Here is a 24,485-nt window from a genome sequence, read left to right on the forward strand (position 1 = left end):
AAACAATAACAACAAAAAAATACAAACATATAATAATAATAATAATAATAATAATAATAATAATAATAAATTAACAAGTGACACCTAAGTAAGCCATTACCATTAAATGTAAATATTACACAATTTCTTTTCTTAATACACTCTTAGATAAGTTTGTATCATTCAAAAGCAAGAGGGAAAAAAGACAGATACAGACAGGGTTAGATTTGTAAGACGGGATATATAAAATACAACAGGAAAGGTTGCCAAGCTGTATAGAAATCCTCTGTTTTGCCATTAATTGTTTATCTAATTTTCTCTATTTGAATTAACTGCAACAGGTCATACATCCAATGGAAGTAATTTGGCGGAGAAGTTATTTTCCAGTTCATCAGTATACCATAAACCAAAGTTACAAATGAATTACTGCATTACATGCTTAAATCTGAAGCAAAGATGCATGTAAAAATGTAACAAAAACAGTAGTAAGACGGGTTTGATTATGTCATTTATGATGGTTTATGGTTTTTTGGTGGATTGTGTTCACTGCAGATCTCTGATTAGTGGAATGTAGTAGATTAATAGTAGATTTTTTGCAGTAGAACTAGCAGTGCAAATAGGTATTAAAATATATTTGTCAAAACAAAGTAAGAAACCAATGATAAAGCTATTTGTTCATCAATCAATAGATCTATTAAACTTTTGAAAGGGCCACATTAGTTTTCTACAAGCTCCAGACTCTCCAGTGCACCTCCTGGGATCTGAGGTGTTTTTATTCAGCTCACACCCTCAGAGAAGTAGCCATCGAGAGGAAGTGGAGACGCTTGACATGAGGAAGGCATCTGGATTCTAAAAGTCCCCGGGGCTGAAGGTTATGCAGGTCTCTACACCTGAATACTGAGTGTCGGCTAAAAAGGGCACAAAATCCTCCTCCTCCTCACTGCTGTCGTACACTGTTACAATTTTGTTTTTGTTCAGTCTGATGTTATAGATACAGTGGAAGTGTGAATTATTAGCCCACCTGAATTATTAGCCCCCCTGTATAAGTTTTCCCCAATTTCTGTTTAACGGAGAGGCGATTTTTTCAACAAATTTGTAAACATTATAGTTTTAATAAATTATTTCTAATAATTGATTCATTTGATCTTTGCCATTGTCACGATTACCAGCGATCGGATTCCATAAGATCGCTGGTTCTCACTCACCATAACCATGGACTACATAACCGCCATTTCTGGACTACATTTTCATACATGCACTCCGGTCATACTCACACATGCTTCCTCATCTAGACTGATTACTCGCACCACCTGAGGATTGTCAGAGACTGACTGCACACACTACTTCAGCCACACACTTACCTATTCAGTTTGCCGAGTCTTGTTTATCTTAGATGACATTACAACACGTTACTCCTGTGTAGTTTTCCTGTGTTTTCAACCTAGCCTTGTGTTCTCGTTCTCCCTGCCGGCCACCTGCCTCTGACAATCTGCCTGTTATTTTGACTTTGACTCTGGATTGCCCTCCTACATCTGTTTGCCGCTGTATTGACCACTGCTTGCCTGATTACGAATAAACCTGCATTTGGATCTTACCTCAGTTGTTGGTTTCAACTCTCTGTGGTTACAGCCATGATGACAGATACTTGTTTTCAGTTTAAAGTGCAATTTAAAGGCTTAACTAGATTCATTAGCCGAGTTGTTGTAATGATGATTTGTTCTGCAGCCAAACAAAAACATATATTGCTTAAGGGGGATAATAATATTGATCTTAAAATGTTTTTTAAAAATTAAAAACTGCTTTTATTCTAGCTGAAATAAAACAACTAAGACTTACTCTAGAATAAAAAATATTATAGGAAATACTGTGAAAAATTCCTTGCTCTGTTAAACATCATTTGGGTAATATTTGAAAAAGAGAAAAAATTCACAGGAGGCAAATAATTTTGACTTCAACTGTATATATTTGAGGAATATTCAAAACTGAACAACTGCCTCCCTGCAGACTGAATTTATTCAGACCTATAATGAAATATAATGTCAATGTACAGAAGTAGGTGGTTCATTGCACTGTGATGAGACCCCTGATGAATAAAAGGACTAAGCCAAAGAAAAATTAATGAATGCACTTAAGTATTTTTGCCCATATTGACCACAAAGAGATATAAATTCTTTTCTTAAAATTGCTCACCTTTCAGAAAGGGTATTTAACCCTTTCATGACTTTGAGCGTCTAAAAATACAGTAGAAAAATTAAATTATCTATGAATAATAAAAAATTACCTTTGCTAAATATATTTATAAGGGGACACAATGGCTCAGTGGTTAGCACTGTCACCTCACAGCAAGAAGGTCGCTGGTTTGAGTCCCTGGGTCAGTTGACATTTCTGTGTGGTTTGCATGTTCTTTCATGGGTTCCCTCCAGGTACTCCGGTTTACCCCACAGTCCAAAGACATGTGGTATACAGTAGGTGAATTTATTAAGCTAAATTGGACATAGTGCATGTGTTTAAATGAGGGTGTGCGGATGTTTCCCATTACTGGGTTGCAGCTGGAAGGGCCTTCGCTGCGCAAAACATATGCTGGATGAGTTGGCGGTTCATTCCGCTGTGGCGACCCCTGATAAAGCTGAAGGAAAATGAATGAATGAATAAATATATATTTAGGATTTTTCCCCATTTCTCATCACTCTTGGAACTGAATTTTATTAATAAACTGTTAACAAACTATGGACCCTTTTTATATTTATGGGTTTCTCGTCGTAATTGTCATAGTTGGGTAAAATTTACTCAGCGCAGTGAATGGGAGGATACAACAATTTTTTTTTTTTACGATGCTGTTATCAAGACTTTCAAAAAAAGAAACAATTTGTGCGAGACTGATAACGGCAGCAAGAAGAGAGAACAATGTCAAATTTACTTACACCCATTAGAAACACCTCAGACAAACTGTAATTGATTTTTTGTAATTTGATGCAAAGATGATATAATGCACACATAAATACATATAAATGTTCATACATTTAAAAAAATAAAAAACTTTCAAGGAATGAAATACTGATGACTGTTAAATGCCGCATAACAGTCTTGTGAAAAGCGTCCATTGCAGCACAGCAGCAAGTAGCATTAAAGCAGTTTCTTATCTAAATTTGACTATTTATGCAAGCAAAATAATTACTTTTGTTTTATGTTTTCAGAGTAATATGCTGTTTTGATGTTTTGTCAGAAAATAAATAAACATCCAGGTCGCCACAGCGGAATAAACTGCCAACTATTTCAGCATATGTTTTACACAGCGGATGCCCTTCCAGCCACAACCCGGTACTGGGAAACATCCCAGTACTGGGTTATCCAGCATATGCTTTTATGCTTATCCAGCATAGGTTTTACGCAGCAAAGACCCTTCCAGCTGCAACCCAGTAATGGGAAACATCCACACACCCACATTTAAACACATGCACTACGGCCAATTTAGCTTATTAAATTCAACTGTACCACATGTCTGGACTGTGGGGGAAACCGGAGCACCTGGGGGAAACTCTCATTCACACACACACACACACACACACACACACACACACACACACACACACACACACACACACACACACACACACACACACAAAGACATTAATATAGTACGGCCAATTTAGCCATCCAATTCACCTATAGCGCATGTCTTTGGAATGTGGGAGCACCCGGAGGAAACCCACATGCACGGGGAGAACTTGCAAACTTCACCAGCAACCCTCTTTCTGTAAGGCCACAGTGCTGAATACTAAGCCACCATGCCACCACCCAGGTTTCATAAATTCACAAAAATCACATTATTGTTTTATCCTGCAGTGGTGCAACAGTTTGTCAAAGGTTAATACACAAAATTCAACCACAAATGTGTGTGAGACAGGGAAAAGGCTAAATATATTTGGCAGAAGGTTTCAGAAACTAACATAATTCATAGATAATTTAACAAAGTCATTTGTGATTTCAGAAAGTCATTTAAAACACAAAGATGCTCCATATACAGCTACCATTGTCTTCATTTATTCATTTATTCATTTTCTTTTCGGCTTAGTCCCTTTATTAATCAGGGGTCGCCACAGCGGGATGAACCGCCAACTTATCCAGCATAAGTTTTATGCAGCGGATGCCCTTGCAGCTGCAACCCATCACTGGGAAACACCCATACACTCATTCACACACACACACACATACACTACAGACAATTTAGCTTACCCTATTCACCCATAGTGCATGTGTTTGGACTTGTGAGGGAAACCGGAGCACCCGGAGAAAACCCACGCCAACATGGGGAGAACATGCAAACTCCACACAGAAATGCCAACTGACCCAGCTGAACCTGTGCTACCCACTGCGCCAACACCACTACCTGGGTCTTTTGTTTTAAAAAAAAAAATTGTAAACACCAAGAATGCTTTGTTTCCTTATGAAAATTGTATTGTCTTCATAAATCCTGAATCGTCTTACATGTTAATAATTTCCATTATGCGTCTTTCTTGATTCTATAAAAACTGCTGATTGGGTCACAGAAGCATATTTGGGGAATGTAAGCACAGTGGGTGTAAAAATAGAAATTGACACAAGCCGGATCTGTAGCTCTGACTTTATTTACTAAACAGATTCAAATGCTAAATGTCTCATTCAGACGAAGCGAAACACGTGTTCCCGTGACTCAGACTGTGAATGAGTCTTTATATGCCGTTCTGCCTCAAATTAACTTGTGAGTGCTGGTTTGTTATTTCTAAGCTGCGATTCTGCATCCCTGAACCCTGATGAGGATGAATAAAGCATGCGTTTGCATATGGAAATCCTTCTCGTTACAATCTGGATACAACAGATGCCAATTAAAACAGGGAAAGCACAATTGTCTCATCAGAGCATCACTATCTCTCTCTCGCTATACCCCAGTCTCTCTACCTCTCTACCTCTCTCTCCCTCTCTCTGTATCACGGTTAATAATTGATCAAAGTTTGCAGGCCGAGCTTTGATATAACCATGGCAACCGTCTGGAGAGGGTGAGTGTATCTGTGCAAGGGAGTCCCTGTAAATATCTGCTCACACACACACACACAAACACATACACAAGCTGGAGCAAAACTTATGATACTATATATGTGCTTGGCCCTGTCTGCCCGTGCCTGCTGCAAAAGGCCATTTGCACACGTTGACTCTGCCTAGCCCTTTTTGTTTTTATTTTAATTATAAAGTAAGTGCACTATAAAAATGTTGTTGCCTCAAATAATAACTTGACTTTTAGTTGATTATTTGGAACCGTAGCAGAAGGTAGATTTTTCCAAAGAATCATCTGTTGAACTGCATCCCAATCGTCACAAAAACTGCAGAAGAAGTACTGAAACCCACATGGATCCAAGATTATCGCAGAAATCAGTCAAGATTGGTAAAGGAAAAATCTTGGGTTGGGGTTACATTCAGTATGAGGGCATGCGAGAGATGTGTGGATGGCAACATTAACAGCCTGAGGTATCAAGACATTTTTGCTGCCCATTACCTTACAAATAACAAGAGAAGGAAAAAAAAATCTTCAGCAGGATAGTGCTCCTCATACTTCAGCCTCCACATCAAAGTTCCTGAAAGCAAAGAAGGTCAAGGTGCTCCAGGATTGGCCAGCCCAGTTACCAGATATGAACATTATTGAGCAAGTCTGAGGTAAGATGAAGGAGTAGGCATTGGATATGAAATCCCTTTCTTTGCCATTACAGATGGCTTTATTAATAAGGTATTTGAGTCATTGCAGAGACGTATGGATGCAGTCCTCCAAGCTCATGGGAGTCATGCACAACTTATTTTCCACTGCACCATGACTTTATATTCTATAATGTACAATATTTCTGTTAAGTGACAAGACTTTTGTCTAAGAAAAGTCAGACCTCACTGTCCTAATGAAATAATTAAAAATCAAGACATGATCATTTTTTATTTTGGTGAAATAATCGTAACCTAGAGGCCTTTTCCTCTCATACAAGCTACTTCTAACACCGAATGATCAACTAGAACTCAAGTTATTATTTGTTGTTCCTAAAACTTGGATAGGCGACAAAACTTATTTTCAGTAGTGTGTTTAGTCATTTAAAATTTCATTAAACCAAACTGATTACAAATATTCAGTTCAACTTTGTCTAACTTAAAATAAAGATTGGTTGAAAACTGGTTGACTTGTTAAATTAAGTTAAATCAGCATAAAAATATTTGTTGTCTTTTTGTCATAAGATTTTTGACAGCGTATAATTTCAGTAGAAGACAGTGACTGCATTTAAATTGCCATCAGCATCTTAATTCCTTGAAAGCTTTTAATATGGTGATTTTTTTATTTTATTTAAAAGGTATAATGCTGTACTTTGCATTATAACATCTTTGCAAGGTAATACTAGGCGAGGTGTTTCTAATGCAGTGTCTATGGGTGGGACAGTAAATTTGACTCTCTTCAGGTTGCAATTGTTAATATTATTATTCATATATAGCAAGTAGTGAAAACACTACCGTGAACCATTTCTTTTTTCTACCTGAGCAAACTGGAATGCAAAAAAATGTATTTGTGGTACTCTCCCATTCACTCCTCCTCAGTAAGTTTACTTAACTATGACGACTTGAAACCTGAAAATGTGAAAAGGGAGTATTTTAAATGACAAAAAAAAAGTCAGCATTATAGTTTTAGTTTCATTGTGGCACAGTGGCTAGCTGTTAGCAAAGTGGCCTCACAGCAAAAAGGTTGCTTGTTCAAGTCACGGTTTCACCCACAGTCTAAAGACATGCAGTACAGGTGAATTAAATAAACTAAATTGGCTGTAGTGTGAGAATGTATGGGTGTGTCCCAGTACTGGGTTACGGCTGGAAGGGCATTGGCTGTGTAAAACCCATGCTGGAATAGTTGCGGTTCATTCTGCTGTGGCAACCTCTGATAAATCAGAGATTAAGCTGAAGGAAAGTAAATAAATGAATGAAACTAATAATATTTCAGCTTTATAGTTTTAGTTTCGGGGTGGCACAAGTTATTAGCAAAATGGCCTTTTGGTTATAAAGGTTGCTTGTTTGAGTCCAGGCTGGACCAGTTGGCATGTCTGTGAGAAGTCAGCATGTTCTCAGAGTGCGGTTTCCACCGGTCCAAAAACATGTGGTATACTGTAGGTCAGACGTAACCAACCCTGTTCCTAGAGATCTACCTTCCTACAGATTTCAGTTGCAACCCATATCAAACACACCTGCCTGTGATTATCAAGTGCTATTCAGGTCCTAATTAATTGGTTCAGGTGTGTTTGATCAGGGTTGAAGCTGAACTTTGCAAGAACGTCAATCTCCAGGAACAGGGTTGAGCACCACAGCTGTAGGTAAATTGGATAAACTAAATTGGCTGTAGCGTGTGAATGGCAGAGTGTGAGTGTTTCCCAGCACTGAGGGTTGTACTTTCACTGTTGGGTTGTTTGCACAGTGGATCAATCCACTGTGGCAATAATGATAATGCAGGGAATAAGCCAAAGAAAAGTAAGTGAGATTTAAGTTCAGCTATTTATAATAACAAACCAGTCAACAGCAATTTTAGTTCTGCTAGCTGCTAATGCAAAAATAGCTATAGCTTATACTTTAAAAGAGAAAAAACATTGTGAAATCATACACAAAGTATTAAACTTTGTATTAACTTTCTCTAGATAAACATGCTATGAATATATATAGTCACAATTATTAAACCCCCTGAATTATTATTTTTCCCTCAATTTCTGTTTAATGAAGAGAAGATTTTTTTTCATCACATTTCTAAACATTATAATTTTAAAAACTAATTTCTATTAACTGATTTATATTATCTTTGTCATGAAGACTGTAAATAATATTTGACTAGATATTTTTCAAGACACTTCTATGCAGCTTAAAGTGACATTTAAAGGCCTAACTAGGTTAATTAGGTTTATTAGGGGTGTTAGGGTAATTAGGCAAGTTACTGTATAATGATGGTTCGCTCTGTAGACTATCGAAAAAAATATATAGCTTAAAGGGGCTAATAATATTGACCTTAAAATGTTTGGTTTTTTTTTATTAAAAACTGCTTTTATTCTAGCCGAAATAAAACAAATAAGACTTTCTCCAGAAGAAAAAATACTATCAGACATACTGTGAAAAATATATTGCTCTGTTAAACATAATTTGGGAAATATTAAAAAAAGGTTAAAAATAATTCAAAGAGGGGCTAATAATTCTGACTTCAACTGTGCAAATGATACTTTGCGTTTGGTATATGTCAAACAAATTTATCCTGGCAGATTATTCACACCATATCATAGCTAGAATGCCATGGAAAATTGGTGACAGTTTCTTTAGATTTATGCCAGTAAGCAACCAGCCATCCTGTAAATTACTGAACGTGAGCTGACATCTGAATACAGCTCCAGTGTGTTTGTGGAGAAAAAGTAGTTATTAAACAGCAGGTAAAATTTGGCAGTATTTAAAATCGGTAAATTTGACCACACCTTTAGCCTCATGTAATATCCTACATTATTACGACTAAAAGTTTAGTATTGGCAGATATGCCTTCAGGATGAACCTTTACCATCCATAGGAGCTTTTTATTCTAAAAGAAACAATTAATCAAACAAACAAATCATTCAATCATTTTCCTTCATCTTAGTTCCTTATTTATTATGGTCGCAAAAATGACCATTTTAAATATGATATATAAAAGAAGTGGAATCAAAACATTATTGATCGGTGTTCTGCATCCAGAGCATGGTGGGGGTTAGAGTAACACTCATTTATGAAATAAATATTTATCAAATGTCAGCGGTAATTGGAATTTTTCGAGGTGACTTTCATGTTCCTATGCAAACAGGGCTCTGCGTGATAATTGGCTATTCGAGAGAGATTAAAAGAATGCCCCAAACATGCCGGAGATTCTTTGAACAATAATTAAATCCAAAACCCACATCAAATTTGATTTTCTCCCTGTGTAATTACATTTCTGACACCCGACAGCAATTTTGATTAGAATCTCATCCAGGTATGAAGTGCTCCCCAATCAAGAGAAAAAGCTCAAAATATCTGCGGGCTTAAATGTCAACGAGTCTGAGCACTTCACACCTGCTCTTCCGTCTCCACGGCATACTAACACATGACATTTATACAGAGTCACACACACACACACAGCCTCCCTGACATTGCATTCTTCTACTTATTCAGCTGCCTCAGATTTTCATTAAGATTAATGCTGAATTAAACCCAAGATTTGTATCAAGGGTGGCATTTCTAGAAAGCAGTTCATAATATCTGGAATTCATTTACTTTCCTTCGCTTTGTTCCCTTTTTTATCAGAGGTTGGCATAGCGGAGTGCACAGACTATCTGGAATGGTGCATCTATTTCATCCAATCATGAATTGAGGTGAATTTAATGGCTATTATTTCCATTTTGCTGGCTTTGTGTATGATAAATAGGAGGTGTTTTTTTCTAATTTAAAAGTGACTTTAAATTAACATATAAAGTCTTAATATTCTTATTAATTAATATCAATAAGGATAAACCTTCATTGGGATTTTTATACTTGAATTTGCAAAAAATAAATAAACACAATATGGGTTGTTTTTTCTATTAACAGTTTTATTAACAGCTTAATGTTACAGGCTGTCTTAATTATTGTAATTAATTATTTTTGTTTATTGTTTGCCTGTAAAGACACAGGTAATTAATTACATATAATAATAAAATTATTAAAATAATGAATAAAATATGTGTTTACATTTTATATATATATATATATATATATATATATATATATATATATATATATATATAGCTTTAAGTATTTTATTCAGAAATATACACTCACTGACCACTTTATTAGGTACACCTGTCCATCTGCAAATATCTAATCAGCCAATCACATGGCAGCAACTCAATGCATTTAAGCATGTAGACATGGTCAAGACGATCTGCTGCAATTCAAACTGAGCATCACAATGGGGAAGAAAGGTGATTCAAGTGACTTTGAAGTTTGAACGTGGCATGGTGGTTGGTGCCAGATGGGCTGGTCTGAGTATTTTAGAAATGGATGATCTGCTAGGATTTTCATACACAACCATCTCTAGGGTTTACAGAAAATGGTTTAAAAGTGACAAATATTCAGTGAGCTACAGTTCAGTGGGCACAAATGCCTTGTTGATGCCAGAGATCAGAGGAGATTGACCAGCCTGGTTCAAGCTGATAGAAAGACAACAGTAACTCAAATATCCACTCGTTACAACCGAGGTATGCAGAAGAGCATCTCTGAACGCACAACACGTCCAACCTTGAGGCAGATGGGCTACAGCAGCAGAAGACCACACCGGGTGCCATTCCAATCAGCTAATAACAGGAAACTGAGGCTACAATTCCCACAGGTTCACCAAAATGTTGCCTGGTCTGATGAGTCTCGATTTAGGCTGCAACATTCGGATGGTAGGGTCAGAATTTTGTGTCAACAACATGAAAGCATGGATCCCTCCTGCCTTGAATGAATGGTTCAGGCTGGTGGTGGTAGTGTAATGGTGTGGGAGATATTTTCTTGGCACACTTTGGGCTCATTAGTAACAATTGAGCATTGTGTCAACGCCACAGCCTACCTGAATATTGTTGCAGACTATGTCCATCCCTTTATGACCACAGCGTACCCATCTTCTGATGGGTACTTCCAGCAACATAACACGCTATGTAATAAAGCGTGAATCATCTCAGACTGGTTTCTTGAACACGACAATGAGTTCACTGTACTCAAATGACCTTCACAGTCACCAGAGCTCAATCCAAAAGAGCACCTTTGAGATGTGGTGGAACGGGAGATTTGGATCATGGATGTCTATCACCATGATATCATGTCAATATGACGCTATCATGTCAATATGGTCTAAAATCTCTGAGGAATATTTTCAGTACCTTGTTGAAATTATGCCACAAAGGATTAAGACAGTTCTTTAGGCAAAAGAGGATCCAACCAAGCCCTAGTAAGGTGTACCTAATAAAGTGGCCTTTCAGTGTATTGTCTTTTTATGTATTTTCGGTCTTTAATAGTTTGTATTCAAGTAAAATCAATCAAGTAGCTTAAAATTTTTCATAGCTTAAAAATTGTTTAAATGTTTTTTTTCCTCTCACATAAATCTAATTAATATTACAATGCATTGATTAATTATTTTATTTTATTTTTAAGCACATTTTAAGACTAGGAAAGAAAATACCCAAAATCCTAATCAATAACACAAATCTTCTTTTAAAGCCTTTCAACACGGGTCCAAATCGACTCAAGAATCCCAGCAGGATGTTTTTTCTTAAGCCAGCGGGAGGTTTAATGAACTACCTGGGCATGCAATGATTATCCTGACACATTACCAATCGTTCCCATTCATCTGTACACAGCTCTCAGTGGCGAGCGGTCAGTCGGGCACCGCTGAAACACATGAGTCTCCAGAAGAAGCTCCTTTATCCTTACAGGATCAACAGGGATGCAAGTTTGTTTGAACTGTGGTTTCACTGGTGGCTGTTGCCATGCCAACCCTCCTCTCCCTGATTCTTCCTCTATATTGAGTGTGATTGCAATGCAGAGTGGTTCACCAATCACAACCATGATACAACACATCTCTGTTCAGTTAGAGCTCCTTAACTGTTTTCTCACTTGCTCACAACTGGCAAATAACCCTTTTTGCTGACAACTTCTGTATTAAGCGTTCTGCATAGTCACTGAGAGACAGTACAGAGGTGTAATCTGGCATGCTTACATTCAAGACAGCAGTGATTGATGATATAAAGGATTCAGATATAATGTTTAAAGCATTAGTTAACTCAAAAACAAATTTATTCTGTAGTTATTTAATTATTTTTATTGGCATTAAGTCATTCCAAACCTCAGAGATCTTGGTTCATCTTCAGAACATGGATTAATATACAGTAGTCCACATTTAAAACCCATTTGAAATCTCAAAGTTGTCCTAAAACTATTGAACAAGACCCATTCTTGTCTTAGGACAATTTATAAACATTTTTTGATCCACTTCAAATGTTGACTACTGTATTTTATATGAAATCAGAGAGCTCCCTCATCCTCCATATAGCCTTCAATGGCATTTTAACATTTTAGCACTGTTGAGCACGATCCTGAACACCGCTGATTGGTCATCAGTGCTCATCAGATATCACTGTGATGTTCTGAGTGTCTAAATGCCACTTCAACCAGAGGTGTATAAGAACCAAGTGTGCCACATGCCTGCTTTTGAGTGACGCTCTCGGCCATTAGATCGCCCCCTGGGGGCTGGCTGCAGTACAAGTCATAAAGCCCGCCTCCTCCGTGTTAATGAACGAGACTTGAACCCAAATGAAAAAAGATAATTACACTTGTAATAAAATTTCCCGAAAGATGGTTTTGGTCAATTAGGGCACTGGTTATCAAGCTGATATAGGCTCAAATCTTCATTTTTGTAAACAGTTTGTTTTACCAAGTAATTTATTGCTAGGCGTGTCATCGTGATTGACATTTTACTGCATCTTTAATTAATATGTTTTAAAGCAATGTTTTCTAGTTATTTTGAAATGTTAGCAAATAAATTGTAGCAAATTTAATGTAATATGGTTTGGTATATTTAACTTCAACCCACAGCCCTTAGTCGAGTCAATACACTTATTTATATATAGTTGAAGTCAGAATTATTAGCCCCCTTTTGATTTTTTTTCTTTTTTTAATATTTCCCAAATGATGTTTAACAGAGCAAGGAAATGTTCACAGTATGTCTGATAATATTTTTTCGTCTGGAGAAAGTCTAATTTGTTTTATTTCGCAAAGAATAAAAAGCAGTTTTTAATTTTTAAAAAAAACAATTTTGGGACAAAATTATTAGCCCCTTTAAGCTATTTTTTTTTTCAATAGTCTACAGAACAAACCATCGTAATACAATAACTTGCCTAATTACCCTAACCTGCCTAGTTAACCTAATTAACCTAGTTAAGACTTTAAATGTCACTTTAAGCTGTACAGAAGTGTCTTCAAAAATATCAAGTAAAATATTTTTTACTGTCATCATGACAAAGATGAAATAAATCAGTTATTAGAAATAGGTTTCTAAAACTATTATGCTTAGAAATGTGCTGAAACAATCTTTCCTCCATTAAACAAAAATTGGGGAAAAAAATAAACAGGGGCGCTAATAAGTCAGGGGGGCTAATAATTCTGACTTCAACAATATATATGATTTTTTTTCCCCACTAATTCACATCTGGTCCTTCCTGACATTAAGATGTGTGAGATGTGCTTGTTTTGTTGTTTCTGGGGTGTCAGAATGACCTGTAAAGGCTCCGCCCCTCTCCTGGAAAGCTTAATTTTAACCTTGATTACACCTAAATAAATGACCTTTGGTGTATTTTGAGCAAGTTCACAGACACATTCTGAGAAAACCAGAGATCTATTTTGCATCTTATGAACAGGGGCATAATATGTCCCCTTTAATCACATCAGAACAACTGACTCTGCACAAAAGAAGGTGAAAATTGCACTGAAAAAGTCTGATTTAAAAATACTTGCACTAAGGAATACATATTAGGAGTAATCTTTGAAAACTCTGCAATCCTAAAGGCATGCATAAGCATTTATGGTGCACAACTTCTTTTTTTTCCTTTTTAGGAAGCCAAATTAGTCTATACAGCTGAAGCCTCAGAGGCTGTTGATAACAGCCAAGTGCAGTGAGTTGTAAAATATTAATGTACCAACAACTGCAAAGTCAACTTGACACCAACTCCTGAATCTCGAGATACAATCATTGCCACAACATTAATGAAGCACCTGCATAACGCTGATAATTCCTGTCATCTTCAATTAACATCTGGTACTTATCTCTGTTTCAGTCCTTGAAAGTGAAATATTTGAATAAATTAACAGAGGGTAAAGAGGGCGATTATGCTTCTATTTCCAAAGTTTTCAGCAAAAGCTACTTGAAAAAATATATTTATTCATTGAAAATTTGTTGGAATAGATAATGCATTTAACTATTTAAGGCAAGGGTTTCCAAACTCGGTCCTAAAGGGCCGGTGTCCTGCAGAGTTTAGCTCCAACTTGCTTCAACACACCTGCAAGGAAGTTTCTAGTATATCTAGAAAGAGCTTGATTAGCTGGTTCAGGTGTGTTTGATTAGGGTTGGAACTAAACTCTCCAGGAAACCGGCCCTCCAGGACTGAGTTTGGACACCCCTGATTTAAGGTCACCCTAGGGGTTAGGAGATCGTAAGTATATAGAAAGAATTAAGAAAAAGTCTGACATCAAATATACAGTATTTGAAAAATTCAGCAAGTATTTAACTTTGTTTTATATGCTTTGCTTTAAATGAATGAAAATGGGTAATCATAAAATACCAAACAACTAAATGCTAATGCTAAAACCAGCCCAAGCTCATTCTAAAAACGTACCTCTATAAACATTTCTGGAGACCATCAAATACATCCAGGAACTATGATTTTTGCAGTTTTTATTTTCTCTAATCCACAAGAGGACGCTGTGTACGCTTTTTGAAATCTCAAATTTCTCTAGCAAATGCCATTAGTGCCTGCTGTTCTCTCATAAATCCACCAGAGGCCGCTGTCGACTGACTGTTTAACTGACTGAATAACTGATTGACTGACTGATCGACTGACCCACCCTCCTCTTCCCAATAGTATTTTAAAAAGTGCAGATTGACTCGCTGATGCATTTCCCTAAACCCAACTGATAAATTTAAAAAGCAAAATAAGAAAAAGAAAAGCCTAATGTTTACCACGATTTACCACATTCTCACCCAGTTATTTACTTATTAATTAATTTTTTTGGTTTCTGTTGTTGTATTATCTGCTTTCTGGAACTTTCTTCGCCGGACTTGAACTCCGCCATTGTAGTCATTTCCTTTCTGCGTCTCAAGTCCACCAACATACATGGCAAGCTAACTGGACAAACGGGTAACAGCCGGAAAAATCGTACATACAGAGATAAGGGGTCAGCGGGTAAGCGCGAAAAAGAACGGCGTCATATCACCCAGTATCACTTACTTAAAAAATGAAATGCAGCCATACATACTTCTTGCTACATAATTTACGATCTCCAGAATGTATATAGGGCTACATTATCAGAATGAGCCTTTGTTGGCTAGAACGGTTTCATTTTGCATTCAATTATGCATATCAAAATTTAAATCCCCATTTAGCAAAGAATTGGTTTTAGAGATGCCTTAGATAATTATGTTGTACAGTATATGTTTTTCCAGACAAAGCATATCTGTGACAGAAAAGTCCAGTATGTGAAATATTTTATAATACATTTTGATGAGTGTAATGAATCTTTGCTGAATAACAGTATAAATTTGATAAGGGTCAAAGACAAACATCCTATTTTGGTGTTCACATCAAATGATGTTTAGCAATTACACTTACAGCAGATGTGCATGCTCTATAAACCATTTTAAATGCAATTAAATGTCCACCTTAATGTTTAAAAATGTGAAAATAAAATGTGAAAATATATAATTAAAAAACAATTTTAAAAAGATCATTTTTTGCTGAAACTGTGCACTTCATGAACTGCACTGAATGAATTGCTTAAACTGTGCTCTGCAACTCATGAATTGCAGGTCAATAGCTACTGTGATTTAAAAATAAATAAAAAAGGCAGAACTATGTACATTGTTTACAAAAAATATCATTATACAGACCAATCCTTTCACTTTAGCTCAATGTATACTCAGCATACACAAGGGTTAGAGTCCCCAAAACCAGACGTAAGCTTAGAGGTGACCGTGCATTTGCAGTGGCTAGGCATGGAACGATAACCAGTTTCCAGTTTTACCGCTGTTTAGAAAAGTCAAGGTTCTGATACCGCCAAAATGTTCTGTTATACTGTTTCCAAAGTATATGTAATGTTTTTGAATGTATTTTTATGTAAAATCTGTGTTTTTGAAACTAATGAAGAGAGCAGAAGTCAATTTATTTTAACTATTTAGCCTGACGTGTGTATTGTTACAAAATATTTTGAATGTTTCTTAAAATAAAATAGTAGGTTTTTTTTGTTTGTTTTTTTACCCAGACACTTAAAAGTAACTCGTTTTAGAGCAGTAATAACAATACCGTGTTTAACGTGAATTAACGTGAAACCGTGGTGTTTTTTCCAAGGTCATCATATCATCATTGTCGCTGGCCTCAAGTTATGGAATGCTCTACCTCCCGACATCAGGCAGTCCCCTTTGCTGCCACTGTTTAAATCTCAAAACCTACCTTTCTCTTTGGCCTTTGTCACCTGATCTGATATTTGTTGAACAGTATATATGTAAGCCGTATGTGCAGCTGTTTTACTACTTGAGATGTATACTGTGTTATGTGTGGTTAGTGTTTTAATTTTCATCTTATGGTTTAGTACTTTGGTCTGCTGCTCAGTGCTTGTAAAGTGCTTTATAAAAAAAAGTTCAATGAATTAATTAATGTTATTCTACTTTAATTTTCATTCATCCATTCATTTTCCTTTGGCTTAGTCCCTTTATTCACCAAGGGTCACCACAGTGGAATGAACCGCCAACTTATCCAGCAGATGCTTTACACAGCGGATACCCTTCCAGCTGCAACCCAATACTGGGAAACCTTCTTTAATTTTATTTTATCAACTTTTTTTATTCTTAAAATATCTGTAAGCCATTGACTTGCAATTTATTAATAACCAAGTCATGGTTTCAGTTGTCTTCTTTTTCAATTATAGAAAAAATTCATCCTGAAAATGAGTAAAATAGCAATGTTTTACTATAGAAAAATAGTTACATTTTGCACTAAATTCTATACAAATGCAAATGTTTATTTTATGAATATAAAAACTATGAGAACTCGGATGAAGTATAATGCCTACTGTGTTACTGTTATTAAAAATAAATTACTTTAAAAATCATCAAAATACATGTGCAGGATACTTTAATATTTTGTAATAATTCAAATCGATGCAATAGAATCATGTAGCCAAATTAATAAATTTGCATAAATGCGTATTGCACAGATGTATATATTAATCTTGCATTACTAGTTTATTAAATTATGAATGGCCTTAAAAATTCAAACCACGAGAAACTATCACACATGCACATGAACATGAAGTATGGTTTTTCATGCAAGTTTAACCCAAATATTATTAAATGTTAAGCAGAAAAGTACATGACGCAATAAAAGGAGCTATTAGCTACTATATGGAGATATAGTCAAGCCCGAATTTATTGAATAATACTGAATAATTATTGATTGTATGTATATATATTATATTAATAATATGCAAGTTCTTACCATGCTGTCGTAATGAATGAGCTCCAGCTCGTAGTCCGGCAGAATGTCGCTCCGGTTGTTCACGAGATCCAACGCCATCTGTGCTGCGGGGAGACACGCTTGACCACCGGGCCATCCTCCACTCATGGGAAACAGAGCTCCGATGTACAACTTCTTCTTCCCTGCAAACGCACACGGCCAGGAGAGAAAGATAAGCAGTGCGTAAAGGAGAGCCAAGCTTCTCCAAACTCTCCCCAAGCTCCTGATCCTAGCATTGGATGCCATCAATATCCGATTTGACGTTTACACTTCTGAACTTGAATTCTGACAGTGCCCGCACGTGCGACGAGTCCCGTTTGAGGCTAAAAAAGTGAATGGAGCGCGTAGAAACAGCAGCACTGAGTAGCCTAATATTGAGATGCGCATAAGTGATATAAAATTGCTTAATATTAGATGGGACTGTTACATTAGCTTTAATTTAATCGACCGTGTCAGTCAAATGTCTTCTTTTTTTGTCTTTAACAAATTGTTGAACTCCCTTTGTGCGCTTTCTTGAAGCGTTTATTGACGTGAAGAATCTTCACACTCTTTGTAATCTTCAAACTCCGACTGAATCTTTTAGAATATTCACTGCCTTTGGGATCATTTAAAGTCTTCAGAATCTGTAAGTCTTCAGTATCTTTGAACAATTCACAATTATTGATCTCTTTATACTCTGCGAATTTCTTTTCTGAAGTATTTTACACATCATCACACTTTTGACGCACGCATAATCTTTATCTTACTTCATTATCTTAACACTCTTCCGAATGTTTTAAAAACTTCAGAATCTTTTAAGTTCTTTTCAATATCTATGAATCTTCTGAGTAGTATTTGGATGCTGACACCATGTCACTAATGTACTGTCACGGAAAGCACTTCAACATAAACCAACTGTCCAAACGGGCAAAAACACAAGCTACAGTAACCACGTTTTGAATGTTGGGCAAAACCAAATGCGCCATCGGGCAGTTATTGTCTCTTTCCCTTTTAAAGTCACAGACGGTGTGTTTGTAGTGCAGATGTATGCTCGTGGTTCACGACGGGAGCGAAAAACAGGTGGTGTTGGGCGACATTGACGGTCAGAACGCGCTCCACAAATCCTCTGGCATTCCTTTATTTACCGCGCCGCTCACAAAACGTGATTAAGTTTTAAGCTGTCGAGCATATTATTCCGGCATCTGATCAGAATATTGCAAAAGAACAATTGTGCTGCGGCGTAATCCTTTAATCCGCCCCGGAGGAGAGAGGGGAAAAAGATTGACCACCAAATGCTGCACACAGAGATCCTCACTCAGAGCAGACAGCAGAGAACTAAAGCACTGACACTCTGACAAAGCTGTTGTATAGCAGAAAGGGGTGGGGTTAAAGTTAATGCTCTCTACTGATTCACTTTTACTGAATAAGAAACACTTTCAAAGTTAATAAATGCATCTATCTATCTATCTATCTATCTATCTATCTATCTATCTATCTATCTATCTATCTATCTATCTATCTATCTATCTATCTATCTATCTATCTATCTATCTATCTATCTATCTATCTATCTATCTATCTATCTATCTATCTATCTATCTATCTATCGTCTGCCTGTAATACCAAGCTTGTATTTCATATCCACTTCATTTTGCAATGCAGAAGTAAGCTCTTCTGCAAATTTGTTAGACTTCAGATTAATTTTGGTGCCTCGGGCTAATGACTAGGATTAACAAATTGCTGTAAACAGTCAAACTGCTTACACTACAAACCAGTGTCTTTTTGACAAACACATTCAAATTAAAATATTAGAATATGAAAATCCCAGTTTGTGACATTAATCAACATAACTGGCAGTTTTAAACAGCTAAAATTGAATGGAAGTGGATGAAACTCATGTAAAGGTGCCATATGTGCCGGTTTTATATGCTTATTTACAACCACAAAATTAACAACTAGAATAAGAAAGCTTATTTTGACCATTGTGATTGTGACCAACGATTGTGAATATTAATGAGCTCTGCAGCCTCATATGGATTATTAGACTTGCATCAGAGCATACCAGTCTGATGCAGTTCATCAGGTACACACACGGAGCGTGATGTACTCTGATACATGTATAGAAAAATAACGCCATAGTTTATTGTCAAAAAATATTTGAACAAACTGAGTAGATTCTTTGTCAAATTACAATCAGCTCAGCTAAAGTGGAAAAGAGGTTTATCCGTTGTAAATAAAATAAAAGCTAAATTATAATTATATCTGACCAACGGACCAACAGATATGTATTCAGAGTTGTATTTTAAACCTTTAACATATGAATATGAAAACACAGGCAGGGATTAAAGGTGCAGTAAGTTTGACACTCGGTGGCTGAACTAGGTATTGCACACCTGGTTCAAAACAAACAGTGCAGGTTGCCAGATTGATGACACCAATAGCAGTGTGCCTGACTGTCGAGCCTAAAGGCTGATTAAAACTGTGTTCTAAATAAAAGCAACAGCATGTGATAGAAGGAATATTTTCCATATTAAAGGAGTTTTTGTCCTAAGACCTGAAATTTATGTTTTATATATATTTTATGAAATTATATGTATTTTTTATTTTATTTCTTGCAACTGAACAACAGAAAACTGACAATGCTCACCTTAGGTACACTTCATGTGCTTAATTCAGTGTTAAATGCTAATGATGTGAGTTTGAATACCATTTTACATGACAATTATTGCCATACAACTAAAAGCAGCAGCAGAGTCCTCAGATTTTAAAAATTAAATAAACCGTTTGAAATTGAACTTCATTGCAAGCCAACACATATCAATAATTCAGCATCTACATTTAATAATGTTAAAGAGGTTTAATATGTATTAATTAGATTATAAATCTTATCATTTCATTCGAGTGCAGTAAGTGCACTATTCGGTGCTTCTGAACAGCTATATTTATTTAATGGTTTAGTCTGGTGCAAACAGCTCAATTGCTGCAAATCTTGTCACATAGTGTGCTGTTAGGACACAGGGTTACAGTATAACCTGCTCACCTAATGTGCACATTCATAATATTTATATTATTCGCTAATTAGCAACCACCTCATGTGGAACTCTGAATCTGCATCTCATTTTGGAGTCTGCTACTGTCTATCAGAGGATGCATTTCTGTTGCAGATGCTTAATTTGAAAGCCTTTCTGGCTAAATTAATGAAACACACAGTTTTCCACTAAGGCAACCTGGGGTGCTGAAATATAATTGGTTAAACTGGCATTGAACGGGTTAAATGACCAAAACGATAACAGATGTTCCAGCATGTAACAGACATTTTTTCAAAGCAGAATATCTGACTTCAGCATTGTGTTTTAGATAAACAAGAATGTTCACCTGGCATGTTTCTTAAATTTCTGCAAACATAATATGATATTTATATGCTTTAGAAGAGTCAAAAACTTGCATACAGCACCTTTAATACCAACCGTAGCATAAACAGACAAGTTTTACAAAGAGTGCTGGCATTATTTCATATTAAGAGCTGAGTTATTTAACACTTATACTAAGCATTTACATGTGTCTGTTACCTCATTACAAACACACACAGCTAATTTCACAATGTACTCAGTGACCTAATAAAATATACATTTAAACAGACTTATGCCTTTTCGGGATGGTGCTAACTAAATTTACAATCCATATATCCCACATTCCCAAACTGTGAAGAGACAAGACACATGGCTGCATGTTTTACAGAACTGCTCCTTCCCTCTTACTGTCGCTCAATGTTTTCAAAACAAGAGTCCCACATACATAGTATGTTTAAGAAAACATTAGATTAACTTAATCTCAGTAGAAAATGCTGTAACGAATCAAATGCAGCCTGCGGCATGCATATTAATGACCCGTGTGCAATGTAACAGTCAGTGTTTTGTTCCGATTGGCCTGTTTTTGACTGGGATTTTACACTCATGAGATTTACATGAGAATGAAGAAACAATGTCCGAGTCTTGCAATAGATCATGTCCATGTACTGAATGCTTATTATTCAGCTATTCCAAGGCATATCCAGATTTTCATTCCATAGAAACCTGCTCTTACACGAAAAGCAAGTTGGATCCAGCTATCTAAAGTCTTTTATTCACAGGAAGTACTCTAAAACAACAGCACGGAGTCCAAATTGATGACTTGAGCCAGCGTGAACCTCAGGAGCCGAGACGCTCCAGTGACATTTGGAGCTCCCTTTGAATCCGCTCCCTCCATATGCCAATCATTAATTATTCATCCCTGATCTTTAGTTGTTATTTAATAAAAGAAAGGCCGGAGGAGCCTCCTGTGAGGAATATATAATTACTGCTCCATTTATGAGGTAACTAAACAAGTTTGCAACACAGATTGAGATTTTATACACCAAGGCAGTTCATTTATAGAGGGCTGGCGAACAAAAAAGGTCACCTTTGTGCTGAATTGTCCTTTAACAAGCAAAGTAAGAGCAAGGTAATCACCTTGCAGTATACACACAGGCTTGAATTTATGCAGACACACTGTGCTGAGATGCACACATAGCCTCATATACGTCCATATACACACAGATCTGCACACTGTGGCCGAGTGTTAATCTTTAGCCTGCTGAGAGTGCACTAAGTAGGCGGTGATCTCTTGCTGTGAGTTAACAGAGGGAGTCGAGAGAGAGAGAGAAAGAGAAAGTGCATTTGCGTGGCTTGATAGTCGAAATCAGCAGAGCCGAAAGAAACGGAGGGAAATGAAAGAAAGGACGGAGGGATTGAGAGGAATGGAAGGCAATTAGAGGGAGGGATGGATGAATGAGAGGGTGCTACAGTCGTGCTTGCAGGAGCGCTTGTGTTAATGCTGAGAGACTCTGGCAGCCTGAGGAATTATAATGAGATTCTATAGTGGCGTATAGTTGACATGAAGTCCCACTGCTACACTCTATGCTGCATCCAAGGTTGTTTTCACACTACCGGCAGGTTTTGCTTGATTAAAACAAACTCTAGTGTGATGCGTTAAGGCTGACAGAAAGAGTGGTGAGTTGAAAATAAAAAAAATGAGCTAAGGGCAAATGCAGTGCAATGAGAATGTGTAGCGCCTCATTGACATTTAGTTTGACAAACATATTTTTAAAAGATGCACAAAAAAATTCAGAATGTTCGGGGATAGAGGAACATGGGTTCATTTATACAGTGCAACCGGAAAGTCTTCATAGCGCTTCACTTTTCCCGTTTTTTTATGTTACAGCCTTATTCTAAAATGGAATAAAATCAAATTATTTCCTCAAAATTTTACACACAATATCCCATAATGACAATGTGAAAAAAGATTTTTTGAAATTGTTGCAAATTCATTCATTCATTTTCTTGTTGGCTTAGTCCCTTTATTAATCCGGGGTCGCCACAGCGGAATGAACCGCCAACTTATCCAGCTAGTTTTTACACAGAGGATGCCCTTCCAGCCGCAACCCACCTCTGGAAAACATCCACACACACACTCATACACTACGGACAATTTAGCCTACCCAATTCACCTGTACCACATGTCTTTGGACTGTGGGGGAAACCGGAGCACCTGGAGGAAACCCAAGCGAACTGTTCCAAATTTATAAAATATTTAAAAACTTAAGAATCACATGTACATAAGTATTCACAGCCTTTGCTCCATACATTGTTGATGCAACTTTGGCAGCAGTTACAGCCTCAAGTCTTTTTGAATATGATGCCACAAGCTTGGCACACCTATCTTTGGGAATTTTTGCTCCTTCTTTTTTGCAGTACCTCTCAAGCTCTACCAAGTTGAATGGGAAGCAACGGTGTACAGCCATTTTCAGATCTCTCCAGAGATGTTTAATAGGATTTAACTCTGGCCTCTGGCTGGGCCACTCAATGACATTCACGAGTTGTTGTGAAGCCACTCCATTGATATTTTGGCAGTGTGCTTTGGGTTTATGTCCTGCTGGACCTTCATCCCAGTCTGAGGTCAAGAGCACTCTGAAGCAGGTTTTCAAATAAATTAAATAAAAATTGTCATTCCCTCCCCCCACCCCCACCCTCCCTCACTTGTTCCGAACCTGCTTCATGTTTTTGCCACAAATGAAGATATACTAAAGAATTTGTATCTACAATCAATGTCAACAGTTGTTTTTTGTACACCATTATTCAGAATAACTGTAATAAATGGTGTAACTGTAGTAAATGGTGTGGAAATGTTCATTTTGTGGTGAAATGTGTAAAAATGTCAGTGTGAATGCTGAGAGAATCAGAATTAAGGCTGTTCACGCTTATTCCGTTGCTTTCTTTGATTTTGTTTTGGCATTGACCAGTAAAAAAACATACTCGTTAACTTATTATTTACAATGTCATAATTAATACTTAACCTAGAGAGACAAAACAACAGCTTTTATAATGTATATTTTGTGTCAGAACTTTCCAAAGCATCCATGCAAGAGAACATGCAAACTCCTCACAGAAACTCCAAAGCATCCAAAGCAATGCTATATAATACTAGGCTAAACCTACTCTACTATTTTTATCAGCTTAGAACTTGTGAAGAGCTTATAAATATGTAAGAAACTCACCAGAAATATAAACACAAAAAAGATCTGCTGCAAGGCAACGCATTTCTGACTCTTATATTGCACTGCAATACTCAGCAATGCAGTGTCTATGTGAAAAAAACTGGTATGTTTGAACATTTTTAATGGTCGCATCTAGAGCTGCACTATATTGGAAACATTTGACATTGCAATATTTGGACCCACTTTATATTGTGGCCTTAACTAATATCTAGTTACACAGGAATTAATAATTAATAGTTTGTTACAATGTACTTATTGTGTAAATACATGTATTTACTGTGTACTTAAGCTTGATTAAATACATGTATGTATTTACATCTGTAATTAACTTTTGTAATTACATTTGTAAAAACACTGTTAACCATCCTTTACACCTTAACCTACCCTTAAACCTACCCATGCCACCAAACCTGTCCATAACCCAACCTCTAGCCCAACTCAAAAGCACCACGTGTTCTCAAATACATTATAAACACAGTAAATACATTGTAGTTAAGGACACTTAATATAAAGTCGGACCCAATATTTTTTCTCTGTGATATATATTGCGATATAAATACAATTTCACCAGTTTCTTGCAAAGTCATTACACTTTAGATTGACTGGGAGGATTTTGTATGGGAGTGAAA

General features: G+C 36.5%; 1 protein-coding gene across 2 annotated transcripts in view; it reads right to left on the minus strand.

Annotated features, from left to right (window-relative positions):
• gabbr1a (gamma-aminobutyric acid (GABA) B receptor, 1a) overlaps positions 1-24,485 on the minus strand; it is a 162,952-nt gene that overhangs the window by 105,194 nt on the left and 33,273 nt on the right. For both annotated transcript variants that reach the window (XM_087284439.1, XM_087284438.1), the window contains exon 7: positions 17,289-17,449. In XM_087284439.1, the coding sequence (XP_087140565.1) occupies positions 17,289-17,449 (161 nt within the window). The remainder of the gene's footprint in view (positions 1-17,288; positions 17,450-24,485) is intronic.

This window comes from Danio rerio, chromosome 15 (assembly GCF_052040795.2).
Source record: "Danio rerio strain M-AB ecotype USA chromosome 15, GRCz13ab, whole genome shotgun sequence".
Taxonomy (NCBI): Eukaryota; Metazoa; Chordata; class Actinopteri; order Cypriniformes; family Danionidae; genus Danio; species Danio rerio.